The 12063-nt window shown below is 39.8% G+C and overlaps 1 gene segment (V, D, J or C); it reads right to left on the bottom strand.

Moving 5' to 3' along the window:
• Positions 1-4338: 4338 nt before the first annotated feature.
• Positions 4339-10179, bottom strand: LOC145362559 (Ig heavy chain V region-like). The segment is given in 4 exon segments: positions 4339-4394; positions 8288-8334; positions 9534-9855; positions 9989-10179. Coding segments are annotated over 4 exon segments (471 nt in total).
• Between the last annotated feature and the right edge of the window lie 1884 nt (positions 10180-12063).

Genomic DNA, 12063 nt, shown 5'->3' with positions numbered 1-12063 from the left:
TGAGTGAGACTGAGTGAGTGAGAGTGGATTTGTGGGATGAGTCAGTGAGAGTGAGTGAGTGAGGGTGGATTAGTGGGATGAGTGAATGAAGGTGAGTGAGACTGAGTGAGTGAGGGTGGATTAGTGGGATCAGTGAATGAAGGTGAGTATGAATGTTGGTGACTGACTGAGGGTCTAAGTCAGTGAGCGAGATTTAGTGAGTGAGGTTGAGTGAGTGATGGTGTATGAGAGTGCGTGGCTAAGTGACAGTGAGTTAAAGAGGGCGCGTGAGGGTGAGTGCGTGAGGGTGAGTGCGTGTGAGTGAGTGAATATGGGTGCGTGACTGAGGGTGTGAGAGTGAGTGAATGTGAGTGAGTCAGTGAGGGTGTGAGAATGAGTGAGGCAGGGTGTGTAATTGAGGTTCAACGAGTGAGGTTGAATGAGTGTTTGTGGGTGAGTGAGGATGGATGAGAGTGAGTGAGCGAATATGAGTGAGTGATTGTGAGTGAGTGAGTGTGTGAGGGTGTGAGGATGAGTGAATCAGGGCGTGTGTTTGAGTGAACGAGTGAGGTTCAATGAGACTGTGTGAGTGCTTGTGGGTGAGTGAGTGGGGATGGATGAGAGTGAGTGAGGGAGTATGAGTGAGTGATTGTGAGTGAGTGAGTGTGTGAGGGTGAGCGACTCAGGATGAATCAGGATCAGTGAGTTTCTGAGTTTGAGTGCGTGAGGTTGAGTGTGTGAGGGCGACTGCATGAGGTTGATTGCGTGAGGGCGAGTGCGAGGGGGCGAGTGCGTGAGGGTGGATGAGTGAGCAAGGGTGAGTGAGTGAGCGTGAGTGAGTAAGCGTGAATGAGAATGAGTGAGTGAGGGTGAGTGATTGTGGTTGAGTGAGTGAGGGTGAGTGAATGAGGAAGAGTCAGTGGGTGAGAGTGTGTCAGTGAGGGAAGGTAGGTAAGATAAGGTGAGTGAGTGAAGTTATTTGAGTGAGGATGAGAGATTGAGGGTGAGTGAATAAGGGTGAGTGAGTGAGGGTGAGTGATTGAGGGTTAGTGAGTGAGAGTGTGTCAGTGAGGGAAGGTGGGTAAGTGAGGGTGAGTGAGTGAAGTTCTTTGAGTGAGGATGAGAGATTGAGGGTGAGTGAGTGAGGGTGAGTGAGTGAGAGTGTGTCAGTGAGGGAAGGTGGGTAAGTGAGGGTGAGTGAGTGAAGTTCTTTGAGTGAGGATGAGAGATTGAGGGTGAGTGAGTGAGGGTGAGTGAGTGAGAGTGTGTCAGTGAGGGAAGGTGGGTAAGTGAGGGTGAGTGAGTGAAGTTCTCTGAGTGAGGATGAGAGATTGAGGGTGAGTGAGTCAGTGTGGGTGAGGGTGAGAGAGTCAGTGAGCCACCTCCTCCTCTCCCTCTCCATCGATCTTTTCCCGATTCTCTCCATTGATCAGCTTTCAGTAACAGGGCTGTGTAAAGTCAGGAATCAGTGTAGATCACCGGGCAGCTGCTTTAATGTCGGGGCCTTTCTTTCAGAAACACGGATCAGTGAACAAATAGACAGACTGAGGGAGCTGGAAGGGAAGTTTCCAGCAAAACTAGGGTCACACAGGAATCAAACACCAAGTTTACACCAGTATTGGGGAGCCAGGCGGACTTAGTCTCAGCCAGATCCCTTCTTATTGATTGTGTCTTTGTGTCCGGTGTAACACATGGAAATCCCTACTTCTGACCTCATGTTGGATGGAATGTGTCATTGATGAAGCAATAGAAGATTGTTGGTCCCAGAACAGTCCCCTGCCGAACTCCTGCAGTGATATCTCAACTTAGATGTTTGACCTCCAACAACCATCACCATCTTGCTTTGTGCTAAATATGACTCCAAACAGAGAAGAATTTCCTCCTGAAACTTATTGACATGGGTTTTACACGGTCTCCTCGATCCCACCCTCATTCAAATGTTAGTGGGGTGGGGAAGGGGGTGGCCGAGGTGGCACAGTGATTAGCGCTGCTGCCTCACAGTTCAATTCCCGATATGAGTCATTGTGTATGGAGTTAGTAAGTTCACCCCGTGTCTGCTTGGGTTTCCTTCGGGTTGCTCTTGTTTCCTCCCACAGTCCAAAGAAGTCTGGGTTCAGGGGATTGGCTGTGCTAAATTGCCCCTTAGTTTCAGGAGGTCTAGTTAGAGTAAACACATGTGGTTATGGGGATAGGGCTTTGGTGGGATTCCTGTTGATGCAGACTCGATGGGCTGAATGGCCTCCTTCTGTACTGTAGGATTTCGTGATTCTATTCTGTGATGTAAATGACAGTCTCTCTGACGTATGTGAGGTGGAAAGTGTGTGAGAGGGTGTTTGGGTGTGTGTTTGATATAGAGAGAGGGTGAATTTGTGTGAGAAGGTGCCTGTGAGTGATAGACTGTGTTTGCGCATGTGTGAGACAGTGGGCTGCGTTTGCAAGAGAGGACAGTGTGTCTATTGGAAAGCAAAATAAACTGTTCATGAGTGTGTGGAAATGTGCATGGGATTGCGTGTGAGAGAGAAAGATGTGTGTGTGTGTGTGTGTGTGTGTGTGTGTGTGTGTGTGTGTGTGTGTGTGTGTGTGTGTGTGTGTGTGTGTGTGTGTGTGTCTGAGAATGTTTGCACGAGACTGTGCTTATGTGAGAGACTGTGTCTGTGTATAAATTAGAGTGTGTGCATAGGTCTATGTTTGTGAGAGAGTGTTTATGAGAGAGCTCGTGTGAGAGAGCAAGAATGTACAGGTGTGAGATAGTTTGTGCAAAAGGGATAGAAATAGATGCATGTGTGTGTGACAGAGCGATGCGTGTGCAAGAGGAATTGTGAGAGAGTGTGTGTGAATAAATCAGAGACAACTTGAGCGTGTGTGACAGAGTGTGGGAGAAAGGGTGCGTGTGCGAGAGCTTGAGACTATGTTTGTGTGTGCGTGTGAGAGAGAATGTGTGTGGAGGTCTGTGCGTGTGAGTGTTTTTGTGTATGAGATGTGAGAGACTGATTGAGAGAGCGGGAGTATGTCTGTAGTTATATTTGAGACAGAGTATGTAGACCATGAGAGAAAGAGAATGTGGGTGAGATATCGTATGAGAGAGAAAGTAAGTGTGTGTATGTGTGAGAGAATATGAGCGTATCTCTGTGTGTATTTATGTGTGTGAGAGGGTGTGATGTGTGTAAGTCTCTATCTGGCTGATTCAGTCTGGAAAAGCACCCTCACTCCACACATACTCACCCACTCAGAAACAGTGGGGGTGAAACGCGAGCACAATATGTACTGTGGGGCACGGGTTGAAAAAACATTTAAATCTTTCACAAGTCAGTCACAATTAAATAATTTCCTCTTTCCTCAATGAGAGAAACTTGTAAAACCTCACGCAATTTGACACAATCCAGGGCAAAGCCACCCACAAGATTACCCGGCCCCTCATTCACCCTATTCACTCTCTCCATCACTAACAAGCAGTGCCAGCACTGTGTGTATTATATACAACATGCACTGCAGCAACTCACCAAGGCTCCATAGAATACACTGTCCAAACCCGCTGTCTTTACATCCTAACAGTACAAGGGCAGCAGCCAGATATGAAACACTATAACCTGTAAGCTCCCCTCCTCAACACACACCACCCTGACCTGAAACAATATCTTAATTCATTCATAATCGCTGGGTCAAAATCCTGGAACTTCCTGCCTAACAGCAGGGCGGATGCCTGCAGCATATGGACTGCAGTTGCTCAAGGATGCTTCGTATCAATACTTTGTGAAGGAACAATTAGATTAAAAATTCTGGCCGAGCAAATGTCTCTAAAATGCCTTTAGAAGATTAAAAATAATATGCAAGTGAATTTGACCCTTTAACTGTCAAACTAAACAGTTCAGGGGCTGCTGTAGTACGGAGCACAACATAGTAAATCTCACTTTGTATTTGTTCATCGAACATTTCCAAGGCCGGTACATCACTGCTTAAAAATCACCCAATTCTCCCTCTACAGCCTGATGTTTCTGCTTCTCTGATGGACACAATATGCTTCAGGGATTTAATTTATGAGACACCGAGTCAAACAGTCACATTTCTCACAGATACAAGTGTATTGAAGAAATAAATCAAATTTCACTTCCTGCAGTACAGGAGAAGGAACCAGAAGATTTATAACCAGTTAGGGAGATTCCTGGACCCAACACAGTGACCACACGCCCAGAAACAGAACAGACACAAACAGTTCATCAGCCGAGTTCCCAGCAGAAAGATCTGTTCAATCCGTCAATTTCAAACTGTTGGATTCTCATTGATCAACAGTCAACTTACAACAGAAAATCAATAACCTATTTTAAATTAAACTGATATTCATTTCAGAACTCCTCTCGACTTTTAGTTATTTCTCTTTGCCTGTCTCACTTCTCGAAAACTGTAAAAATGTAATTTCGCTGAAAATGAGCAAAAATAACAGATTCAGGACAGTTCAATGTCCCGAATAGAGATTCAGTGACACAGTAACAGTTCAATGTCCCTGACAAAGATGCAGTGACACAGTAACAGTTCAATGTCCCTAACAGAGACACAGTGACACAGTAACAGTTCAATGTCCCTAACAGAGATACAATGACACAGTAACAGTTCAATGTCCCTAACAGAGATACAGTGACACAGTAACAGTTCAATGTCCCTAACAGAGATACAGTGAGACAGTAACAGTTCAATGTCCCTAACAGAGATACAGTGACACAGTAACTGTTCAATGTCCCTAACAGAGATACAGTGACACAGTAACAGTTGAATTTCCCCCAACAGAGATGCAGTGACACAGTAAGAATTAAACAAACCGGGAAACATTTGCATTGAAAATCGTTACCTGATTCGATCTAATTTCTTAATTAAATATAATCAACAAAATAATCAAGGCAAAGCACTTTATCGAGCCGAGCACAGCTGAGTAAAGAAATGTTTTGTTTTTGAATTCATTTTGATTCAATTAAAAATTCTCTAAAACTAATAATATTTTGCACGCTAGTGCAATATTCAAAGTCTTTTGTTTTGAATTAATCAGCGTCAATATTACATTTTAAGTTATTGTTAATTGTCAGTTAGTTCTCCTGCCAGCTGATTTGTTCTCTGTAATAAAATGAGTTTTCAATCATTCAAAACGTGCTTCTGCCCCCAACATTGTCAAATAATTAGGTTCCAATTAAATCTCAATGTTAAACTATAATTTCAAATTACTGAATGGAAACATTCAAACATCTGTCATTCATTTACTTAAATCTAATCGCATTGTAATATTTTACTTTTTCACTTTTACTAATAATGTCTTATTATAACCAACAAACGTGTTAAAAATGCAGATTTCTGAGTTTGTACAGACTGTAACGGCCGGGCCGTTTGAAACCAATAATACTACTTCCGAGATTTAATTATTTAGACCACCCATATAACAACTTCATTACTGAACACATTGTTTAATTAAAGAAGATCTGAATTAAACAGTGCAAACACAGAGACGACAATTGATTCAAATCCTCTGTAACGCTAAAAACACGATGCAGAATATAAGTCTCGACCTTTTCTTCATTATAATATTTAATAAGAATTAAACATAAGCTTCAGTTAGTATGAATTCTTCCATTCTGTCATTTATTCTTCCTATAATTCTATTCTGCGTTTAACATTAATGGGAGACATGATGTTATTAAGTGCAGAGCTAATATTATTTTTATAATATGTATAATATCATACTATTTTTATATAAAGTAATCTTTTTGAATTTCAAGCATTTAATTGTCAATCTGTAGCCAGTTTCCGTTGACACTTTACTACAATTCAAACACAATCAGTTGAACAATTTTGTCTGAGTGTCAGCGAATTCCATCTGTCAGAAAACTGTGTTCAGTCTGTCAAATTTTTATAAACTGTTTGATTCTAATTGATCAAAGGTCAAATTACAACAGTGAAAAAAAATCAATAAACATTTTAAATTAACCTGATGTTCATTTTAAAACTCCCTTTGCCTTTTTACTATCTCTCCCTGGCTGTCTCAAATCCCAAAAACTGGGCAATTATTTTTTCTGAAAATGAGAACTTCGAATATAACAGATTCAGGGCAGTGTAATGTCCCAAACAGAGATACAGTGAATTGTAATTCATGTTTTATATTATTACGTAACCATTAATTAACATGAATAAAATGCCCCAACATATATTTATTTTATTTTCCGAAACTTTTCTGCTTTATCCCTACAAGAATATTCAAAGGCAATTTTATTTTCATTTAGCCAGAACTGCTCAGTTTCACTGAGCTGAAAAAATGTAAAAACAATTGAGGAACACCAAACAATTTCACAAATTTTGAGATGAGATAAGTGATTAATTATCTGGGTATCTAATTTAAAAAAATACTTAGAACGAATAATATGGTTCCAATTGCATAGAAAAAAGATAATAATCGGATACAAAAATTTCCAAAAAGGAAATTATTCTGCAAAACTCGGATTCCAGTAAATGCGAACTTAATCTGGGATATACCGATTAATGCAAAGTATCTTGTTCAACTGAGAACGGCTGTGAAAACAGCAGGTTACCATTGAAATAGCTTCTGGAATTGTCACAAAATATTTCCAGTCTGGACAATGTTCTGGTCATGTTATTTGTGTGAAAAACACAGCAAAACTATTAAAGGGAATTATTTCTAAATTATTAATATAAAATAATCTGTGGTGAATATGGAGTTATATTACTGATTAATAATTCTTTGATTTATATTAATTTTACTCTTAAACTTGTTCATGAGAAGTTTGTGATTGCAGCAAAGACTAAGTGTCCGAATGAGCGTTGTAAGTCATGACTGACTTGAATTTGTAAGCGTTAGTTAAAATTTATAAAAATGCTGTGATATCTTTTAGTTTTTTTGCCCCAAACCTGCTTGTTTTCTCCCTACAAGGATTTTCAAACTCAAAGATTGTTTGCGTTCAACCAGAAAACATCTAAACTCTCAACGGCACCGTTAAAACACTATTTAAACAACACAGAAATAATGCCACAAAGCCAAACCATTGCACAAATTTTAAACATTCACAGTGACTGCACCACAGAATCTCCTCAGCAGAAACACAACAAAACACATCAATGAGGGAATTAATCCGCTTCACAGAAAAACAGCTCAATTATCCATTCAAATGAATCAAATGTAACATTGCAAAATAAATCTCAATATCGAATCTAGCAAACCAGCTCTTAACCAATTATTAAACTAAACAGAAATCTGGAATACTAGCAATAGCATTGCGAGGAGGTGGAATTTGTCCAACAAATTAGGATTGAAACTTTATCACATCTTATTCATATTGGGTCATATTTCAAACATATTTAAACATTTGGATGGTAAAAATTCCAGCCATCAAATGCCACCGAGATTAAACATTGCAGGTATTCCAAATGGTGAATGCAGTGACAAATTATGTTCTGAACGAGTGGCGTAAGCCGTTATCACTAATGATTTTAAACATACAAACACAATAAAGCCTGCTTTATTTCTGCCTGCAGTCATGCGTCAAGCAGTTGCGAACCGGCAGAATGTTAATATTCAATCACAAAACGTGTAACAGCTCAGTGTCACTGAGTTCAAACAATGCAGAAACAACAAATTAATTCACAAATTTTACGTATTTAAAGTCACACAGATTCATAATCTCCTCACCAGAGAAAAAAACGCATCACTGAGAGACGGAGCCCCGCTTCATGCAGAAGCAGCACAATTCGACAAACACTTTCAACAGAATCAAATATAACATTTACAGAAATGTTTAATATAAATTCCAGCCAATTCGCCCAACACCAAACCAATTAATGTTTCGAATAAGCAGAAAATATTGCACAACAGCACCAGCATTGTGAGTGAGTGGAACATTTTCACTGGATAAATATAGAAATTTTAGATTTTTTACTATTTTTGGTTTAAATTTCAAACACTTGTGCAGTGGATGGTACAATCCGCAGCCACTAGATGTCACCGAGATTAAACGCTGCAGAAACGCTGAATTGTTTAACAGACATTCGGATTTTAAAGTAACCCAACCACACAGTAACCTCAACAGATAAACACAAAATCCCAACAATTTGGGATTGAATCCCTCAGCAGCACATATTGTACAGAAAGAGCGGAATTCTAAAACCCCTTTGCAGCAGAATCACAGGAAACATTGTAACAATTCTCAACCGTGAATCCACCAAACTCACATTTATGTTACCAAATGGATTATTAGTGCAGATAAAAATATAAAACAAAGACACATGTAAACTAGTTACTCAATAAGTGGATGGTTCTTACCTGTCGTCACCGTCACCATGGTCCCTTGTCCCCAGTAATCGAAGTAGTCACAGTGTCACATTCCGTAGGCTGTGTCATACAATAACCGTCCCTGTACAAAATAGACACAAAATCACCATTATTTTAAATATCCACAAACCCAATGTAAAGCAAAATCAATTAATGTTCATTAAATTATAACTGTATTTCTGGATACCATTTGACATTCATAAATGACCCTAAAGTTTTATATTTCACAGAGTTACAGGTGAACATGTTGTTGAAAACACACATCGATAATTGAGTAATTATCAAGATTTTCCATGTTTATTCTTGTCATGTTGTCAGTGCTGGACATAAATAAGACTGTACTGTGATTACAGTTGGGATTTAAAAGTGACACTGATCCAGTTTCAGTCAATCGGTGCTGAGGGGTTTTTGTATTGACAGCAACTGCTGTGCCATTCCAGCTATCACAGTGAGACACAGCATGACAAATACTGAGGCGGACTGTTAGCAGTAAAATACAGACAGTTAATTTCACTGCTATTTCAAAAGCCTGTTTCCAGCTCATTAAGGGTGAGTCAGTGAGATATTTCAATTTTTACTGGTCATGATATTGATAAAGGGGGTTCGAAACTTTTGCACTCTCTCTGCACATTCAGCGTGTAAATCAATAACGACAAAATTGAAGCATTTTACATCTAAAAAAAAAACAATGCTGTTTCTAAGTATTATTTTGTTGAAGCCTCATTTACTTTGGCATTCGGCAATGGCATTGGTCACAAATTTAAGCAACGTCCTTTTCTGAGGTTTTTGTATGAGGATGGCGCTTTTCCCAGCACTGTGACCCATCGCTATAGTATCACAGTGACACACACCCACACAAAAACTGCACTCACTCTGTTCAGTACTGCTGTTCAATATTCACTTTAAATGGACCATTAGTTTTGCTCTAATGTAAAATGTAGGCAACTGTTTATATAACACAATCTATCAGAAATATTAAAAAGAGTAATATATCGTGTGTGGTACTTGCTGAAACTCCAATGAATATAAAGTCAGTGAAAAGCTCACCAGTTATATGGGTGAGTTTGGGAAGTTTTACTGTTAAATGCTTTCTGTGTTACTCTTTTTTTAAACACGATTATAGCTTGGTTCTGACCACCCTCGATCATATTGCATTTAAAACAGATACTGACCTTCAGGTTATGATGGAAGATGTGGAATCCCCTCCCGGGCTGTTCTTGTCCGGGTGCAGCCCTGGATCCTCTCGCTGTGGTCTCTTGCACAGTAATAGATGGCCGTGTCTTCAATCTTTAGGCTCCTCATGTCCAAAGAGAAGATGTTGTTTGAAGTGTCTGCGGACACAGTAAATCGACCCTGAATTGACGGCGCGTAGTAGCTGTCGCCGTCATAAGCATCGTAGCTAGCCAGCCACTCCAGGCCCTGTCCGGGAACCTGCCGGATCCAACCCATGCCGTAGCTGCTAAAACTGAAACCGCTGCCTTTACAGGTCAGTTTCAGGGAACCTCCGGGACGCCCGGTCTCTGCCTCTGGCTGGGTCAACACAACATCCGACTGGACACCTGTAAAAATAGATCAAAAACACCAGGGATTAATCTTAGTGAAATGATTGCTGAGTCTGGAACATTCCAGAGAGAGACTAACACTGAGACAGTAACAGTGAGAGACTTGAACAATAATAAAAAAAATACTCACCAGATAAGAAAGTCAGCAACAAACTGAGAGAAATGGCCGACCTCATCTTTCTGGTGATTTGGGGGAAATGGTTGTGTCAGGAACTCAGTGAACAAACCAGCTCCCGGACTGTTGGATTCCGGTCCCAGTGAGCGGTATTTAAATACCCGGCAGAAGGGGGCGGCTTTCCAGGCGCCGCCTGTTGATTCCCTGCTGGAGGCGGCGCCTGGATCCACGTCCCACCTTCCACACCCCCAACAGAATGGACTCGGAGATTTACAATAGATTAATATTAAAATGGACATTTTATCTGTATCAGGATATTTGTTTGGCTGAAATGTTCATTGTATTGTCCGCATTATTTCTGATGGTGATATTACAGTTCATCGTCTCTTTACTTTTAAAATAACTAATTCCATTGTAAATATGGTGATTTTATTACCACACCCCCAACAAGAAAATAAATCTAAAAATGATGAACTAACATTTTGGAACATTAGACAATTTTGCAACAATTCCGTGTCTCTGCCACATTACAATAATAAAGCACAATTTATCAGAAGAAATACCATCGATTTCTGTAAGTAAATGTGTGGAATATACAAAGTGATTCTATTTACAGTGTGGATGGCTATCACTGAACAATTTGGGTTTGGAGATGAGAAGAAACTCTCACACAATACAATGTTTCTCCTTATATTTTCAAAATGTCCCAATCTCGAAGTCAGACCTTTGAAAATAATGAGAATCCCAACCTCCTGATAATTAAATAATGAGTTGAGAGAGAAACATAAAATTAAATTGATTTTTGACGGAGAAGTTAATGAATTGGAACGGACACTGAGATCATTAAAGTTCTCCTTCAGCCTCCAGATCATTGCAACTCACTCTATTGGCCACCGGCTGTCTCATATTCACTCGTATTGGGAACACAGGATATCAGGACTTTACCGCACATTGCACAATATCACAAAAATAAATGTTTTGTCTTTCACTGAATCAGGTTATGAACTGATCATTTCTCCACTCATTGACAGCTATGAGAGGAACTCTTCAATAAGAGAAATCAGATTATACTGTACAATAGAACACGGTGCTAATCAGGTACAAGAGACGCTGCTGTTTCAATAGGATGCAGAACTTTCAGAATATTCCAGGAATCCCCGGTGTTCATGTCAGTTTTATGATGTTGTGTTAATATTATTTCATGTCATTGCACCGATTTTACTTCACTGGGGAACTGGGCCCACCAACATCTCTCTCTCTCTCTCTCATTTCATGAAGTGATTAATAAACAGACTTTAATTATTGGAATGAAATTTAATCGGAAACTATACAAATGAAAAAAAAAATCCAGTCACTTTATTGTTTTGCGATACTATTTACTCAGATAATGAACAGGACACTGAATGAAAATATTTGATGAGAATGATTACCATTTAAAATGTGTCTTTCTTGTGGGAATGAAACATTTACTGTTTAAATGTCTGAATCCCATGTTGTCCATTCAGCTTCACGCTAATCTGTCCCACACAGTATTTGGCAGCAATCCAGGCTGCTGTCAAATGCTCAAAGTTATTGACAGGAAACATCTGGGGCTGTTTGTGCAGTAGATCAAAGATCAGTTTCATCAGCACTGACCGCTTGGCTACAAGCCAACTTAAAACCCTGCATGTTGTCAGTAAGGTCTATTTATAAACAAATCTACCCAGCAACAGTACTGGAGGCACTTGAATTTTTGGAAGTTATAAATCTAGATGATGTTTTCCCATCTCTAAAGAAAGGATTATTTTCCACCTTCTCTGGTACCCTATTAACAACAATCATGATTTTTCCAACACATCAGGATATTGTGATGGACGGACAGAAATAATCACAGGCTGTCTGAAAAATGGCTCAGAGAGATGATACATGCTGTTATAGTTGAGCATGCACATTTATATTTTATTTCCTTTTATCTTTCCATGGGATGTTTGTTTGGAAAGACCAACACTCTTTGCCTGTCCCAAATTCCCTTAAATTGACTGGTTTTCTTGGACACTTCTGTAGATATTAAAGAGTCAGCTATTTTGCTTTCAGTCTGCAGTTATATCCTT

Source organism: Carcharhinus amblyrhynchos, unplaced genomic scaffold (genome assembly GCF_965287045.1).
Source record: "Carcharhinus amblyrhynchos unplaced genomic scaffold, sCarAmb.v2.hapA scaffold_38, whole genome shotgun sequence".
NCBI classification, from domain to species: Eukaryota; Metazoa; Chordata; class Chondrichthyes; order Carcharhiniformes; family Carcharhinidae; genus Carcharhinus; species Carcharhinus amblyrhynchos.
Note: the sequence above shows the minus strand (reverse complement) of the source record. Positions and strands in the feature narration are given on the sequence as shown.